At 43.1% G+C, this 19,206-nt stretch overlaps 1 protein-coding gene across 4 annotated transcripts in view; it reads left to right on the top strand.

Moving 5' to 3' along the window:
- CLSTN1 (calsyntenin 1) overlaps window positions 1–19,206 on the top strand; it is a 392,368-nt gene that overhangs the window by 197,213 nt on the left and 175,949 nt on the right. For all 4 annotated transcript variants that reach the window (XM_069241167.1, XM_069241166.1, XM_069241170.1 and 1 more), the window contains 2 exons: window positions 816–965; window positions 1,283–1,468. In XM_069241167.1, the coding sequence (XP_069097268.1) occupies window positions 816–965; window positions 1,283–1,468 (336 nt within the window). The remainder of the gene's footprint in view (window positions 1–815; window positions 966–1,282; window positions 1,469–19,206) is intronic.

Genomic DNA, 19,206 nt, shown 5'->3' with positions numbered 1-19,206 from the left:
CCATAAGAACTGTACATGAGGCATTGAGCGTTTTTCGTGGAGATCAACGTGTGACACATCTTTTCCTGCAAAATTGTACAGTCTCCTCTTACTTGACACAGTTACACTTAAATGACTCTATTACTCCTAATCTGTACATTCACTTCAATTATCAACACCCTCTTGCCACATCCTCAGCCATCAGATGAGTGCAAACCCTAGGCTGCCTTTATTCTTTAACAAGGGAATTGTTGCTTTTACTCTTTTACACTGACTAGTTTTGTGCCTGCATATGATCTAGTCCCTCATGGTGCGTAGATGTTGCTACTTCCCTTTATGGTGGGGGTGGGGGGATCGGCTGTATACTCCACTGTAAATAAAGCAGGAGAGCCAAGAGGATGGAATAACTGAGTCGCCATAAAGGCTGCAGCATCATTCCACATCATGTCTTTGAATTAATAAACATTCTGCTTACCTACTAAATATCTGCTAATGTCTTAACTGTTTATCCTGGTGTAAAATCCTTTCTCAAAGTGGGACATCAGAAAACACTGCCTTTAACTGTGTCAGCACTACACTTCGAGCAAATGAAGATGCCTTCTACAATAGCGCCATATAATTCCAATGAGGGTGCATGTTCTGAGACCCATTTTCCTCCTTTTGTTTTTTTTTTTTTTTAAAAAGGGGAAAAAATTAAAAACTTTTACCATGGTTGGTTTTTAAATTGATGTTACTCTTTTGTTCGATTCATTTAAAATTAAAAATATCACACTAGGAGGAGTGTGCTGAAAGCCATACCTTTCCAAGTTTCAAATCTTTTCTTCTGTGTTACACAGGCTTCATTAAGAACACAGAAAAACTGAACTATGGCAAGGAGCGACTGTACAAGCTCACGGTCACTGCTTACGACTGTGGGAACAAAAGGGCCACCGAAGATGTGCTAGTGAAAATAAACATTAAACCTACATGCAAGCCCGGCTGGCAAGGTAAGCATAAATATACCCCAATTTTCTCCCCAACGTCATCGCCTTTCTTCCACAGTATTACCACTTCCCCCCTAGATTCATCAAAACCTCCATTTCTAATGTTCCTTCGAGTCACCATTGGCCACCACTGTTGTGCACTCATCCATTTCAGATCACTTGTTTTTATGCTTATACTTTAATTTGCCTTATGCTCCATTCAGTTTTTACCCATGCATATGTAATCCTCTTCTCTTCATTAACTGTGCCCTTCCAACTACCCTTGGCTCTTGAGCACCACCTTTCACGTCTTTTTTTTAATCTCTGCTGGACAATTGCAGGTTGGAGCAAACGGATAGAGTATGAGCCAGGCACTGGTTCCTTGGCTTTATTTCCCAGCATGCATCTGGAAACATGTGATGAACCCATCACTTCAATACAAGCAAATGTGGAGCTAGAAACCAGCCACATTGGGAAAGGGTGTGACAGGGACACCTACTCTGAGAAGTCCCTTCACCGACTCTGTGGTGAGTAACCCAATTGTTCTTTACAATATGTATGTTAAGTTACTTTTCTTCCTGTGGCAAGGGTCTAGTGGGGTCAATAAATCATTACTCTAACTATAAATGGGATTGCTTCGTCAGTGTTTATCAGTGCTTGGTTGTGTTATTGCCAGGCCTTCCATGCAGGGTTAGAAGGTGATATCGCAAGTGAAAGCTGAACAAGAATGAATTCTTGACAATTTAATTTCTAAAGATGGCAACGTTCTAGCGATCAACACGTCTGGCATTTGATCACTTGTCAGTGTTTGCAGTACAGTCCTTTCATTTGTTTAAATCATCTTTAATATATCCAGCAGTTAAATAAGCTTAGTTTAATTAAGTCACCAGTAGAAACAATTTCTTATGTTGACAGTGTTGGCCAAGTTATTCTTACATAAGTGCAGATGCATTTTTTTGACTGACTACAGAAGCCTTTCTAATAAGTGGGAAATTACTACAGCTCGAGTGAGCCTTGAGAACAGAGAACAAAGTGAACAAAATGAATTTTTCAACAGCCTGTTTAGACCATCTTAATCTCAATCCTTCCTGTTCTCCGCTTCATCGGACCTGTATGCGTGTCATCTTAACCGAGTTCCCTGATCCCGCTGTGGAAAATAACCACACTGAAAGTCATCCTTCACTCTTAGACAGTCCCTCTGCAAAGGCTGTAGGTGATTTCGTGTGAGGAGAGACAAAGCTGCACCGCAAGAGAGATCATTTTTGTTTGACTGGATACCCAAGTTTGGTCTCTATCCCTTTGGTTCTCTGGTCCTTCGTGAGTTCCCTTTTCCTGGCCAGCATGTGTGGAAATATTTCAGGAAGAGCACAAGAGGACTCCCCTTTAAACCATGCAGGTTTTTTGTGTATGTCAGGATGAAAAACACACTCTGGGTTGGTGGAGCTGAAGACCACCTTTACTGTTTCATTGTTGACTAGAGTCTCTCCATGGTCCTTCATAGGCATGTTAGGTCTTAGCATCTTCTCCTTTCCTGAGACCCCTGTAAGTTCTTCATCACTTCCACCATTACTCTCTGGACTAATAGCGTGTGCATCAAATGATGATAGCTCTAAAACCCCATGTTAACCAGAAATTCAGTATTCATATCCAGCTTCACCAGATTGCTTACGGAACAGTTTTTAAAGTTTGCAGGGTCATAATGTCATCAGGCCCATTATAATGACTTCATTTGGGACATCTGGGAGGACCTCATCCTTACAACCTATTTCACTTTCAAACCCCATCCTGTTAGGCCCTCTAGTTTGTCTTGTTCTGCTTTTACAGGTACTTCAGTCTTCCCAGATTTCTGATTTAGATCAGATGCTGAGTGAAGGAGCATCTGCCAGCCTTTGGTTAAATCAGGGTTCTAGAAGAGCTCTTCATCTCTCTCCTTTGGACCCTCCCTCTATCCTCATAGAGGGTTTAAAGAACTCTTATTGGATTTCTTGCCTCTTTAATGTATTGTCCAGCACTGCAGTTACCGAGCTGGGCTGATCCTTTAGTGCTTTTTATTGTCCATGAGGACGACCTACAGGTTGTGAGATGAGTGTAAAGTGATCATATCCCACAGGCAAGTGCATCCCAATATGTATGGGGCCATCTCATAGGGCCTTGAAGATACCTACTCCTTAAACATGCCCCTCCCTTAAGTGCAGCCCTATGCAGCTGTATTCCACTCTTTCCCTGGATTCAGATATGCCACGGGGCTCAGCCGTGTCCCCTCCCTCTCATACTTCTGTATACTTTTTCCCATGCCTCCCCAGACCGATGAGCCTGGGAGCACAACATGCCTTCCACCACATCTCTTAAAGGCATGGCTCATTCAGCATTCTGTTGGATATACTGGGGAACATGGAACAATTGCCTTCCGTAACCTATTGGGGGTGGGGGGGGGGGGGGTATGGGGGGGAATCAACATTCAAGGCTGTGCATCTACCCACTTGATGCTCCTTCGCCTCACCAATGCCAAGCAGGCCCTCCCACGACCCATGTCCAGTCACACCAGCTGAGAAACTTACTTGGGTGACATGAGAAAGTCATCGCCCCAGTGCCTGTGTAAACCGTGGTCATCTTGATCTTTGGCCCCGACCTGGGGTTGAGTGGCCATCTTGAGCATTGGCTATTCACCCCCCAATGAGTGCACTTTGATGTAAAATAAAATATAAAATCTAATGTCAACCTCTTCCAATTAATAAAAATATATTACTCGTGTGAGCCATATCATATTTTATTTTTTTGATTGCATAAGAGATGTAAATTGCCAGATTGAAATCGGATCATGTTTACTTTATTTATGAGGTTATCAGATCAATCAGAAAGTGAAACTTAGTTGGTTCCATCATTGAATCTTTGCTGATATTCGAGCAAGTTGTGCAGGGTCCCTGACGATTCTTTTATCTTTTTAAACCAACCGTGCCTACTCGATGTTTGGTTCATCTTGTTTTATTTGTACTTTCTGTTAAAAAAATAAAATCAAATGAGTATGCTAACCAAAGTAAGGTAAAGGTTTTAATACTAATAAATCCCAATGATAAAACAAGCATTGCAGCACGCAGACTTGTGAAGGATATAAACACTGCACTACCAAGTGCCCTGTCCATTAACACCCCAATATATCCGCACGTGTGCACGATCACGGAAACACTTTTTACGTATTTTTTCCACAAACAAGATGCAGTGAGATAAAAATAAAACATGTCTGTAGGAGGCAACATTTGCTAATCTCAATATCAAAGGTGAATAGGAAGAGCCTATTCCCGGACTCTTGGACCGTCAAGTTCGAGAAGGAGCTTCACCTTTTCTAGATTGAGAGGTCCGTGAGATTGTGGCCCTCCATGTCAAGCCCCTTGCCTATGACGTGGCTCAGGACTGCTGGTGTGTAGTGCGATTATCTTTGAGCCTGAGGGGTTGGGGTTCAGATCATATCCCGCCTGTGGTATTCGAGGAAGTAGGTAAGGCACACTTCATTGTGACGTTCCTAGTCAAACCAAGTACGATTATATAGCAAGCCTTTTCTTTTTTTTTTTTTTTCTTTTTTAGATTTTCCGCTACCATCGGAATGTTTTTAACATTTATTTTGCTAACATGAGAAAAACTGAAACAAAATATATATGTATGTATGTATGTATATATATATATATATATATATATATATATATATATATATATATGTTCGATGGCATGTGTAGCTGCAGATACACATGCTTTGCACATCCCACCATCTAGTGTTGGGCTCGGAGTGTTACAAGTTGTTTTTCTTCGAAGAAGTCTTTTCGAGTCACGAGATCGAGGGACTCCTCCCATTTCGACTCCATTGCGCATGGGCGTCGACTCCATCTTAGATTGTTTTTTTTCCGCCATCGGGTTCGGACGTGTTCCTTTTCGCTCCGTGTTTCAGTTCGGAAAGATAGTTAAAATCTCGGAAAATTCGACGGTATTGTTTGCGTTCGGTATCGGGTTAGTTACAACAGATCGACACCGACTTTTGAAGAGCTCCAGTGGCCCTTCGGGTTTTTTCGATCCCCCGTCGGGGCCTGGTCGGCCCGACCACGTGTCTCTTCAAGGCTGATGGAACTGACCCCATTCCGCTTCTGCCCCAAATGTCACAACAAGTATCCTTATACAGATCAGCACCTGGTCTGTAACTTGTGTTTGTCTCCAGACCACAGAGAAGATACTTGTGAAGCCTGTCGAGCGTTTCGGTCGAGGAAGACACTAAGAGACCGAAGAGCAAGAAGACTGCAAATGGCGTCGGCGCCGACAGGACAAAGACACTTGGAGGAGGAAGAAGAAACCTTCTCCATCCAGGAGTCGGACTCGGAAGAGCTCGATCCCGAAGAGACGCCTAAAACCGTGAGTAAGACTTCGACACACAAAACTCACGAGAAGACCACAAAAGCCCAGGGGACGCCACCGCCAGCAGGCCATGGCTTAACCCGAAAAATAGGTGACCGACCATCGCCACCGAAAAAGGGCACGCATGTGTCGAAGTCATCCGACTCCGGTCGAGATACCGGCACACAGCAAACTCGAGCCCGAGACAGCGGGTCCGAGCAAGTTCGGCAACGAGAGGGCGGCACCGAAACAAGTCGGCACCGAGAGACCGGGACGCCGAAAATAAAGGTGTCGTCGGAGCCGAAAAAGGCTACCGAAAAGGTTTCCATTCCGAAACATCCAGCCTCGGAACCGAAATCAGGTTCCTACACAGAGGAACAGGGACTGTCCTCCCAAATGCAAGGACATAAGTTCGGACAAGAACTACAGTCAATGGAGCCAGACTACACTCAGAGAAGGCTCCACATCTAAAAGGACACAGGGAAGATAAGTACTCTTCCCCAATTAGGATGAAAAGAAGACTTGCCTTTCAAGAAAAGGACAAGCAGCCACAGGCAAAGGTAGCAAGACAAACAACACCGCCACCATCCCCACCACCATCAACGCACACATCACCGGTAGCCACTCCACCACTGATGCAATCCCAAACTCATACTGGAATGAGTCAGGATGATCCCGACGCATGGGATCTTTATGATGCGCCAGTGTCAGATAACAGCCCAGACTGTTACCCAGCGAGGCCGTCGCCACCTGAGGACAGTACAGCCTATACACAGGTGGGGTCAAGAGCAGCTGCATTTCATAACGTCACCTTGCATGCAGAACCTATTGAGGATGACTTTTTGTTTAATACACTATTCTCCACTCATAGCCAATACCAAAGCTTACCTATGCTACCCGGAATGCTAAAACAATCCAAACAGGTGTTTCAGGAGCCTGTGAAGGGCAGGGCCATAACTCCAAGAGTGGGGAAAAAAAGTACAAGCCACCACCAACAGACCCTGTATATATCACGCAGCAATTAACACCAGACTCTGTGGTAGTGGGGGCAGCTCGCAAGAGAGCAAACTCTCACACCTCAGGAGACGCACCACCTCCAGACAAGGAGAGTCGCAAGTTCGACGCTGTGGGAAAAGGGTTGCAGCACAAGCTGCCAACCAATGGCGTATTGCCAACTCACAGGCACTGCTGGCAAGATATGATAGGGCTCATTGGGACGAAATGCAACATTTCATTGAACACTTACCCAAGGAGTTCCAGAAAAGGGCACAACAAGTGGTGGAGGAAGGACAAAGTATCTCAAATAATAAGATACGGTCAGCAATGGATACAGCAGATACAGCTACTAGGACAGTAAATACAGCAGTATCCATAAGGAGACACGCATGGTTGCGTACGTCAGGACTCAAGCCGGAAATACAACAAGCCGTGCTGAATATGCCTTTTAACGGACAGCAGTTGTTTGGGCTGGAGGTGGACACTGCTATCGAAAAACTTAAAAAAGACACTGATACGGCCAAAGCCATGGGCGCACTCTACTCCCCACAGAGCAGAGGCACATTTCGCAAAACGCAGTTTAGAGGGGGGTTTCGAGGACAAACTACAGAACCCACAACCTCACAAACAAGGCCCACTTATCAGAGCCAATATCAGCGAGGAAGTTTTCGGGGACAATATAGAGGGGGACGATTCCAAAAGAGTAGAGGGAAGTTCCAAAGTCCCAAAACTCCTCAAAACAAGCAGTGACTTCCACGTCACGAATCCCCTACACCTAACACCTGTGGGGGGGGGGGAGACTAACCAAGTTTTACAAACATTGGGAGGAAATAAGACACTTGGGTCCTAGCAATTATCCAGCATGGTTATGGCATAGAATTTCTCAAATTCCCTCCAAACGTCCCACCGAAAACACACAATATGTCAAAACAACACATGGATCTTCTAGGACTAGAGGTCCAAGCGTTGCTACAAAAAGGAGCGATAGAATTAGTACCAATTCAACAGAAAGGAACTGGAGTTTACTCTCTGTACTTTCTCATACCCAAAAAGGACAAGACTCTAAGACCTATATTAGATCTCAGAACATTAAATACCTACATCAAATCAGATCACTTTCACATGGTGACATTACAGGACGTAATCCCACTGCTCAAACAACAAGACTACATGACAACACTAGACCTAAAGGATGCATATTTCCATATACCAATACATCCTTCACACAGAAAGTATTTGAAGTTTGTATTCCAAGGGGTACACTACCAATTCAAGGTGTTGCCATTCGGAATAACAACTGCGCCAAGAGTTTTTACAAAATGCCTCGCAGTGGTAGCTGCAAATATCAGAAGGCAGCAAATACATGTGTTCCCGTACCTAGACGATTGGTTAATCAAAACCAACACGCTAGAACGGTGTGCACAACACACACAGTGCATCATAGAAACCCTCCACAAACTAGGTTTCTCAATCCACTACGCAAAGTCACACCTTCAGCCGTGTCAGACACAGCAATACTTAGGGGCGACAGTCAACACAACAAAAGGGATTGCCATCCAAGTCCACAAAGGGTACAAGCATTTCACAATGTAATACAGGCCATGTATCCAAAACAAAAGATACAAGTCAAAATGGTGATGAAACTACTAGGCATGATGTCCTCATGCATAGCCATTGTCCCAAATGCAGGGTTGCACATGCGGCCCTTACAACAGTGCCTAGCATCACAATGGTCACAGGCACAGGGTCAACTTCTAGATCTAGTGTTGATAGACCGCCAAACATACACCTCGCTTCAATGGTGGAACAATATAAATTTAAACCAATGGCGGCCTTTCCAAGACCCAGTGCCTCAATACGTAATAACGACGGATGCCTCCATGATGGGGTGGTGAGCACACCTCAACCAACACCGCATCCAAGGACAATGGGACACTCAGCAGAGACAGTTTCACATAAATCACTTAGAACTACTGGCAGTATTTCTAGCGTTGAAGGCATTTCAACCTATAATAACCCACAAACACATTCTTGTCAAAACAGACAACATGACAACAATGTATTATCTGAACAAACAGGGAGGAACACACTCGACACAGTTGTGTCTCCTAGCACAAAGAATATGGCATTGGGCGATTCACAACCACATTCGCCTAATAGCATAGTTTATTCCAGGGATTCAGAATCAGTTAGCAGACAATCTCTCTCGGGATCACCAACAGATCCATAAATGGGAGATCCACCCCCAAATACTAAACACTTACTTCCAAAGATGGGGAACACCACAAATAGACCTATTTGCAACAAAAGAAAACGCAAAATGCCAAAACTTAGCATCCAGGTACCCACAAGATCAATCTCAGGGCAATGCGTTATGGATGAGTTGGTCAGGGATATTTGCATACGCTTTCCCCCTCTCCCACTCCTTCCGTATCTAGTAAACAAATTGAGTCAAAACAAACTCAAACTCATACTTATAGCACCAACCTGGGCAAGACAACCTTGGTTCACAACACTACTAGACCTCTCAGTAGTGCCTCATGTCAAGCTTCCAAGCAGACCAGATCTGTTAACTCAACACAAGCAACAGATCAGGCATCCAAATCCAGCATCACTGAATCTAGCAATTTGGCTCCTGAAGTCTTACAATTCGGACACTTAGACCTTACACAGGAATGTATGGAGGTCATAAAACAAGCTAGGAAACCAACCACAAGACATTGCTAGGCAAATAAGCGGAAAAGATTTGTTTTATTATTGCCTTAATAATCAAATTCAGCCATTACACGTGTTTGTTAAAAACATCGTAAGCTACTTACTACATTTGCAAAAGTCAAAGCTAGCTTTTTCATCCATTAAAATACATCTTACTGCAATTTCAGCTTATCTGCAAATTACACACTCAGCTTCATTATTTAAGATCCCAGTCATAAAAGCATTTATGGAAGGCCTAAAGAGAATTATACCACCAAGAACACCACCAGTTACATCGTGGAACCTCAATATTGTCTTAACACGACTCATGGGTCCACCTTTTGAACCCATGCACTCGTGTGAGATGCAATACTTAACATGGAAAGTTGCATTTCTAATTGCCATCACATCTCTAAGAGTAGTAAGTGAGATACACGCATTTACCATACAAGAACCATTTATTCAGATACACAAGCATAAAGTAGTTTTACGAACAAATCCTTAATTCTTACCAAAAGTCATATCACCGTTCCACTCGAATCAAACAGTAGAACTACCAGTGTTCTTCCCAGAGCCAGATTCTGTAGCTGAAAGAGCACTACATACATTAGACATGAAAAGAGCGTTAATGTACTACATTGACAGAACAAAACAAATTCGGAAAACAAAACAATTGTTTGTTGCTTTCTAAAAACCTCATACAGGAAATCTAATTTCCAAACCAGGCATTGCTAGATGGATAGTTAAATGCACTCAAACCTGTTATCTCAAAGCAAAAAGAGAACTGCCTATTACACCAAGGGCACACTCAACTAGAGTGGCCTTTCTAGGAAACATTCCAATGACTGAAATATGTAAGGCAGCCACATGGTCTACGCCTCATACGTTTACCAAGCACTACTGCGTGGATGTGTTAACAGCAGAACAAGCCACAGTAGGACAAGCAGTACTACGAACTTTGTTTCAAACAACTTCAACTCCTACAGGCTGAACCACCGCTTTTGGGGAGATAACTGCATACTAGTCTATGCAAAGCATGTGTATCTGCAGCTACACATGCCATCGAACGGAAAATGTCACTTACCCAGTGTACATCTGTTCGTGGCATGAGATGCTGCAGATTCACATGCGCCCGCCCGCCTCCCCGGGAGCCTGTAGCCGTTTGAATTTGATCTTGAACAGTTGTAAATTTGTAAATATATCGCCTTAAACCACATTATGTTCATAAATATTTACTCCATTGCATGGGCACTATTAGTTTAATACACAACTCCTCCCTCACCCTCTGCGGGGAAAACAATCTAAGATGGAGTCGACGCCCATGCGCAATGGAGCCGAAAGGGGAGGAGTCCCTCGATCTCGTGACTCGAAAGACTTCTTCGAAGAAAAAGAACTTGTAACACTCCGAGCCCAACACTAGATGGCGGGATGTGCAAAGCATGTGAATCTGGAGCGTCTCATGCCACGAACAGATGTACACTGGGTAAGTGACATTTTCCATATATTTATATATATATCCATCTCCTATAGTTAGGACCGTGTTTCCGTAGGCAAAGCATTTTATGACTTGCCTATATCTTTGGCATCATTGAATTAATCTTCACGAAATTTTCCAAATAAAGTGTGCTTGGTGATTCTTGCTGCTCATGTAAAGCTTGAGGGTGATCTGTCAGCCGGGGGAAGAGAAAAAAGGGAGTAAAAAAAGTGCTTTTGCCATGTTGATTCCTATAGGAGTTTTGAACACAACTACAGGCCGAACCAGTGGACGGATTTACACCAAATTTGGCAGAAAGCTAGATTTTGTTATTCACACCACTCCAGTCCAATTTAATCCATCCCACTTCAATCCATTCTAATCCACCCCACTCCTGTCCAATACACCACACCCCACCCCAGCTCTATCACCTCAATCCAAACTACCCACCATCCAATCTAATCCATCCCACGCCAATCCCATCCACCTCACCCCATTTCAATCCACCCCACTCCAATAAACTCCACACCAATCCACCCAACTCCTCAATCCACCCACTATACCCCAATACAATCCACTTCACTACCTCAGTCCACTCCAACCTACTACGTCCACCCCACTCTGCCTGCCACTGAACTCTAATCCCCTCTAGTCAACTCCTCCTCCTGCTCCACTCTACAACATTCCAACAAATCAACTCTGCAACACACTACTCTCCCAGTCCACTCTCACACTTCAGGCCACTAACTTTAAGCCAGGCTGAACCGGAGACACGCTGGTGTACAATATGGCAAAACGCTTTGCCAGAGTCAATAGCTCTTGTATAGGTGAGACCTGTTGGCTGCTTTAGTGCTTCTTTTGCTTGCCATGCCATTCCAGTTTGGACCCAGCCAGTCTTGATCCTGCTCCCATTACCTTGTTCTTTTTGCATTTGCCATCCTAAGTGCCCCCCTTACTCCTATGTCTCTTATAGAGAATTCACACTGAAACGTTCCATGAACAAACAAGGCACAAGTGCACTTCTAAAAAAAAAGTTTCTTGAAGGTTTGTTAAACACCAAAGTTACTAGTGAACTAGCTTCCCCCCACCTTCAAGGTGAGTGGTAGAATCATTACAAAGGTGTAGCTCAAAGGACACTCACAATATGCACAGAATCCTCTGTTCTCCATTATTAGATCTTTTATAGATTCACATGCTTGAATCATTCTCCGGCTTCGAAGTGGGAGTGCAACTATGATAACAGTGTAATTCTAACCATAGCCAGGGTCACTGCAATTCTGCGTTTCTGTAGCTGTGGTGATTTTTCACATAATTATGTACATGTTGCATTTGTCACATAATCCATCATCTGCATAATTTGCATATTTTAACAAAAAAGAATGTTTCTAGCTCAAACTGATCAAAAGTTACAAAAATATGACGACTTGGGTTTCTAGGCACTGGAACGCTTTTCGGAAAGTAGAGTGGCATCTTCAGGTTGCTTATTGTTCTATTTGGGTGTTAAATTGTTAATAAGGTGAATTATTTTCCCACACACTATTACCAGGTCTAAAAATGATAGTGATACTATCACAAAACGTGCCATATAATATGGCTTTTCTTGCCTCACAATTGGTTTAACCCTGCCGCATAATTTGGCCCTCCTCTGCTGCATAATTCAATTTGCTCTGACCATAGCTTGAAAAGGCTATAAAAGCTTCAATTTAGTAACATATCCCTATCATTTAAGAGACCAAACTCCAACCAATCAGGTTGTAGCATCCTCTAGAACACGCCCTCAGAGACTTCTGTCTTCCAGATTGTCTATCATTTGTCATGTGAGCAGTCTCCCCTGAGCTCTGCCAGTTCCGTTTCCTACTGAATTTCAGAAAGGTTATTGCTATATGTTACCAGCTACCATCTTTTGAACGAATCTGACTGCCAACAATGTCAGATGTGGCTAAAAAAGTCATTTCAGGTCTTGTGAAACTTGTAGGAAGAATAGGCTGCATTCAGAACACTGGCACAAGAACTGCATTCACTGTCTCTACCCATCCCACAGGGAAAAGGGTTGCAAGATCTGTCATACTATTTCATTTAAAACGTTGAAGGATATAGAGGGGAGGTTGTTCATATAGCTTCAGAAACTAAATGCCAAAGATACCTCATTCTCTGGGGAAGGTAGAGAGGACTCTTCCTCATCTGCCTCAATGGTACATAAAAGGGAGAGGTCAGAAGTTCAAGAACCTCCCAGGAAATTATCAAAAAAGACTCACCATATGTCTCATAAGGAGCAAAACCCCTCTGACAAACATTCTCAGAGAGATAAGAAACATGATTTCCCCGCTCATAGAAATCTAGACCAGAGCCCGCCACACCATCTCCTTAGGTTTCTCATAAATAATAATAAAAAAAAAAAACATAGTCAGCACCACGTACAGATATCGACGAGTACACCATTGACAAAGAAATTGTCTCTTATGTTTTTGGTTATGACATCAGCCGTGATGGCAGTTATTGTCAGTTCACGTTCAGCGGTGACGATCCTGTTGAAAGTCAAGTTAGTTTCTGTTTCATCAACTGCAACACTGTTGACGATGAAATCAGTAGGTCTATGTGGGCTGTAAGACCATTGTCATCAACAAGCAAAAAACAGGAAGATTTGGAGAAAGCTGTTCCTCTGCTGCCAGAGCACAAATCCCCTAGTAGAGTGTCCCACTTACCACCAAGTCATCTTTTAGATGAGGACGAATTGAATGATGATTGTCAGTTTGGTGTACCACACAGCCCATCAGAGCTGCAAGTCAAGTACCAGCAGGGCAAAGAAGGGGAAGAGTACTGTGGTCAAGATTATTGTCTTTAACATGAGGGAATACACCAATTCTAATCATATCCACAACAACAATTCTGAGTGGGCATGGTATGTGTGCCCAAAGCACTGACAGACTTGCATCTCATGCTCAGAGACAATTCTAATAGATTAACATCTACATCCCCTAGGCAGGTTACTCTGCCTCCTCAATCCTCTAACACAGCCTTCGACTCCACAAACACCCCGTAATATGCCAGCAGCCACTTCTCAGAGGCATCCACCACAACTGAAACATATTCCAGTAGAGCACAGTATGTCGGAGGAAGAAGGGGAAGTGAGAGATGTAAATAGAGTGGGCTGATTATCTGCGCCCAGTTCTGTTATCACCAGTACCACAACTAGCTGATTCTCCACCAGAGCCAGAACACATTGGAGGATTTCATAGTCTCCTAGAACGGGCAGGAAAGATTTGAACTTCCAATGACTGCAAAACAAGCAGACTGTTTCTTAAATGATTTCAAAGAGACATGACGCAAGACAATAAGAGCGCTTCCAATTGTAAATTATATATGGGGAGAAGGTAATACATTTGTGAAAAATCCGGCAGCTGAACATGCAGTGCAACCACGTTTGGATTAGTAATATAAAGCTCCTTAAAATCCCACAACATGACTAGTAGGATACCCAGAGCCTGACTCCATTGTGTCACAGACAGCTCAACACCATTCAAGAAATTAGTCAATGCCAATATCTGCACCAGCTGATAGAGGAGAAACCTTTATTGATATTGTCTAAGCACATTCCCTCTCTATGTGTACATTAACGGTGTGAGCAGCAAATTCCTGGTCAATACTCTGACGTTATGACTGACAAATGTGGTCAGATATAGCACCATACGTAGATCTGCCAGCTGAGAAGTCTGAGGCCAGAAAGGTCCTGCAAGGAGGAGTAAGAGCTTCTTTGGAGATCATTGACCATGCAATGGGCATTGCGCTAGAGGCCTCAGACAGCTGGCAGGAGCAAAAGTGCTTCGGCAGGGAGGGTGGTTGAATGCCACTTCCTTTATCCCGTAAGTGCAAAGCAAAACTTTGGATCTTCCTTATGATGTTGAAGCTCTCTTCGGAAAGCCTGTTGACAATGCTTTGCAAGCCATAAAAACAGATACAACTCAAGCAAAGTCAATGGGAATCCTACAATATAGATAATGTTCTTTTAGTAGAGCATGAGGGCAGTTGTTTTATAGGGGAGGTTAGCAAACATACAGGTTTGAACTATACCAATCTGCATCCTCAAACGTTTCGACATCAACACAGGCAACCTCCTTCAGCAGCCTGCACAAGGCAGACCCAGAGAAGGAAACAAGAACCACAGGGCAGTGGAACAGGCAGACAACAGTGAGGGAAGACAGATGACCGCATACCAGCCTGCTACAATTTCATCTCCTCCTTCATGGCTTGAAGGAAAAATACCCAATCACCTATCCAAATGGACAAAAATAACAAAAGAGCAGCGGGTGTTGGATCTAATTACATTTGGTCCTATGCTGGAACTCTTCTCCTACTCCACCTATAGCATCATTGTAAAAACATCTGCATCTTCTAAAATTAGAGGTACAGTCTGTGCTTAGCAAAGGGGCCCTAGAACGTGTATTTGGAAGCCAGAAAATAAAGTGTGTTTATTCCTTTTTCTTCTTGATCAGAAAGAAGCACTGACAGACTTGGAGGCCCATCGTGGATTTGTGAAACTTAAATAGCTAAAGAGATAGACATTTTGCATGGTCATGATTCAAGGCATCCTTCAACTTCTAAACCATGGAGATTATATGACAACACAGGATCTCCGGAATGCTTATTTCCATTCATCCATAGCATAAAACATTTTTAAGATTTACGGTGACCGGCAGCCATTATCAGTTCAAAGTTCTTCCATTTGGATTCATAAGATTTCCATGTAAAGTCGTATGTACCCAAATGTAGCTCAGCACAAAGCAGAAGTTAGCAAGCCGTAAAGTTTAACTGAATTTAATCAACAGCAAATCAGGAGCGACGGTAGATAAACTGATATAAACTATACAGAGAAATAGGCTGCTGCCTATGCAACAAAAAAGACAGCAAGACGACTGGGTCTGACAACAGATAATTTTGGGGTTCGAGGTCAAACATATCAACACTTAAGCTGTTAATACACTAGTCCATATTATAGTAGTACAGGTCGTCATTTTTGCCCCAAAGTTGACCTGACCAGGGCTATCATCAGGACAGTGTGTTGCAAAAACAGAGCTATTTTTATAACCTAAACAAACAAGGGAAACAAATATAATGTAGAACAAACATCTATGAAATTATTTGCATAGAGGAAGGGAAACAACCAATGAATGGGTGAGAAGAAAACAAACCAAGTGATGAAATATAGATGACCGCCCATCAACAGGTGTATAGGCTTACTGAGAGAGCATAAAGGGATTAAAATAATTTTAAAAAAGAGATCTGAACAGCAATCTAGGCCACATAGTAGTCCCAGAGCAATTTTAATTATTTAACACAAACCAGAGAAACACCCAGGGCACATCAGCACAATCGACCGTGGAACTCACTTATTAGGTGGAATCAAATGAAGAGATAGTCATCTACGAGGAACAACCACAGAACAGAGTATGACAGAGGAGTAATTCTAACAGAATATACCTAGTTAATTTAGAAATACTGGGTTAGTGAGGTGGAATTCCTTAGAATATCATTTTGACACAAATGCAGTAGTGGCAAACGTACCAGCACAAGAGAGAGCTGCATAGGGCACTAGAATGAGGGATCCAGTAAAACACAGAATCACCAATAGTCTTATTTTTTTCTTTGCCTCACCACGTGCTCAATATTAGGGGGGAGGCACCAACCATCATGTGCTGGTAGTGACCTGAGAAGGCATAATGCATGATGAGTCACCAATTAAATTATATAAGTCCCTATTTATAGATGAATATCCATGAAAGATCAAAGGGATGCAGGGACTTACTGTATAACCAGCCATCATTACAGCCAGTCAGCTCGTAATGGAATAAATACCCAGGAGACCCTCAACAGCTGGAAGTCAAACATGTGTGCACTTGAACTGACATTTCAGTTTCCAAGGGCACGAGCGATTAATCCACGGTGCCCAACCATAGAGGAAGCTTGGCACGGAAGACACTGGGGATTGTAGTATCCAGATCACAATGAGACACCTGGCTAGCACGTATGTGACTCGCAAACTGCTTTGAAAAAGACCTAGACAAAAAGCAAAATGCATTTCTAGCATTATTGTCCAATTCAAATGTGGAATTAAAAAGCAAGCTAATCACACATAACCAAAACTAAATGGAGGGATTGTGGGGACAGTCGTTCAACCAGACCAGTATATTTGTCCACTGTCTGATTTTGAAAAAAATTAAACTTGTTTTTTGGAGCTCGGTATATAAATTATGTAAAAACCATATGTTACTAAACAGGGCCTTCATCTGTTAAATAGTGAAAAACACTGTATTCCTGCCATCTATACTTCTAGCTCTAGAAAAAAAACAAAAATAAAAAGGCATAAGGGAAAACATTAAACTCTGTGTCCAATATGGTTTGTCATAGCCCTGGTGAGTTTCAAGAGGTAACCATAGTACCATAAAGACAGAAAGAACAGAACATGACCCGTCCAAGGTACTGGGATAAGGAACCTAAATAAGATAAAGAACAAAAATAACCGAAAGACCCAGAAGACCCATGGGAGTAAAAAAACCAAGAACAATAATTAAAAAAAACATATATACGCATTACAAGGGCACCATATGTCACATATGCCAGCGCATCAAGAGATGTTCAGAAAATCACAGTAAACCCATCAAACTCAAGGTCAGAAACCCAGTTTGCTTATATTGTAGCCAGCATCTCGATGGTATCATCATTTATGTTAAGGCTGTGATAACAGAATTCGAGCAGTCAGTCCATCTGCATTCCAAGAGCATCAGAGTTTACAAGATGTTAGTTATTTTTTCTGTTTTGCAAACTTGCTCAGTCAATTGCCATTTATTCTGTCACTCTGAGTGGCCCATTTGATGGAAATGTTCAACCAATGGAGCAGTCATCATCCCGCAACATATTCGGTGTTGTAGGAACCTGCAGCGAATTCTTTCAGTAGTCATCCTGATGTAAATTTTGCCACATTGACACCAAATCACGTAGATTGCATTTTGGGTATTACGGTATGTATGACATGTCAAAGTGAACTCTACATTCCAATGCTGAAATACTTTAGTGTCACACATGAATTCACATACACTGCATGCTGTACATTTGAAACTTCCCAGAACTGAATTGAGTCCCATAAACTGACAGATCTGATTCTCAAATTTAGGATCAGTAGTTTGAGATGCCTTCACTAAATGTTCTCGCAGCTTTCTCTCTGTTGAAAGTGAACACGGGAGTCTCCAGATCAGATTCAGTCAATTGAAGAATGTTCCAATTTGAGAGAGCCAATTTTTTTTTACTGATTGCTGATGGGTGTTAATTGCGTTTCAAAATGTCAACCCAGTGTGAATACCGAGCTCGTTTTTGAGCTCTGGTGAGGTGACAGTTGGGATACCCACGTTTCAACAAGCAAGAGATAAGAATATCGGACTTTTGAAAGAAGCCCTCTTTCTCTCGTAGGGGATTTCCATGTATAGTCATAAGCACTGAATAGTTCCGCGCGCCTGCGGGGACCCCGGAGCACTGTTGTGTAGTATATTCTTAAGTGCAATCATCAGCTCCTTGACAAAAAAGGTCTGTGAAAAACACTTAAGAATAACAATGTGCAGCCTATGTGAACAGCTACACAGGCCAAATTGTTAGAAGAAAAAACAGTTGTAGTGTAAATTCACGTTTAAACCTCTATTTATTCTATAAATACATAAATAAATACATTCTCATATTTTATTTACACCTCTCATGAGAATAAAACAATGTAGGGCAGTGTAGCCCATAGGCTGCCATTATACAGAATGAAAATAGAGCTGTGCCTTTAAGAAAGTAAAGTCTTCCTGTTTCCCATCATGCACAGCAAAAGGCAGTTGCCTCAGTTCTTTTTTCCGGCTCCTTTCTGACAGGACCCTGAAGCATTGAGCTCTACCTCACAAAATCCTTTTGACAGAAATTCATTTAAAATCTTTTGAATTTCAATTTCACTCGACGTTTTTAACATTGAGTGATAATTTTCTATTGTTTTCTGTAAGATTCTGACAGAATTTTGAGGTTTTTCTACTTCAGAAATGCCTTCACTGTTTGACAAATGCCCTTCTTGTGGCAGAAAAAAGGCCAAAACAGATCCACATTGGGTCTGCATAATTTGCCTTCCTTCCAGCCACAAACCGGAGTCGTGTGACATCTGCAAAACCTTCTCCAGAAGGACCCTTCGTGACAGGGAGAAGATCCGACTCCAGGCGAAAGAGGACAGGAGGAAAAGTGGTCATTCTACCACAGAGCGAGGAGAAGGTCAGTCTTCTACCAGAGCTCACACTGTTTCCTCTATAACTCCGACCAGACCGGCTCAAAAATGGCACAGGTCTCCGACGACGTCGAGGGCGTCGACGTCGAGGCAAGGAACGGCACCAACATGCTCGCCGTCGAGGAGTGGTTCGCCGGCGAGAAAGAGACATCGCTCGCCGTCGACGACGATTTCGCCGTCGAGACGGCGTGGACTTTCGCCGTCGAGATCTGGGTCGCCGTCGACACGGCGAGGACGTTACACGTCGAGGAGATCTGAATCCGGCTCGCCGTCGACACGGCGAGAGCGATCAACGTCGAGGGGTGCTCGACGTCGTAGGCGTTCACCGTCATCACGGCGACGTCGAGGGTCGTCGTCGAGAGATTCTCAACGGCGAGAAGAATCGACGTCGAAGGGCACTCGCCGTCACCGTACTTCGACGTCGAGGAGTGTGT

The sequence above is a fragment of the Pleurodeles waltl genome, chromosome 6 (genome assembly GCF_031143425.1).
Source record: "Pleurodeles waltl isolate 20211129_DDA chromosome 6, aPleWal1.hap1.20221129, whole genome shotgun sequence".
Taxonomy (NCBI): Eukaryota; Metazoa; Chordata; class Amphibia; order Caudata; family Salamandridae; genus Pleurodeles; species Pleurodeles waltl.
The sequence above is the reverse complement of the archived record's forward strand: the minus strand, read 5'-3'. Positions and strand labels throughout refer to the sequence as shown.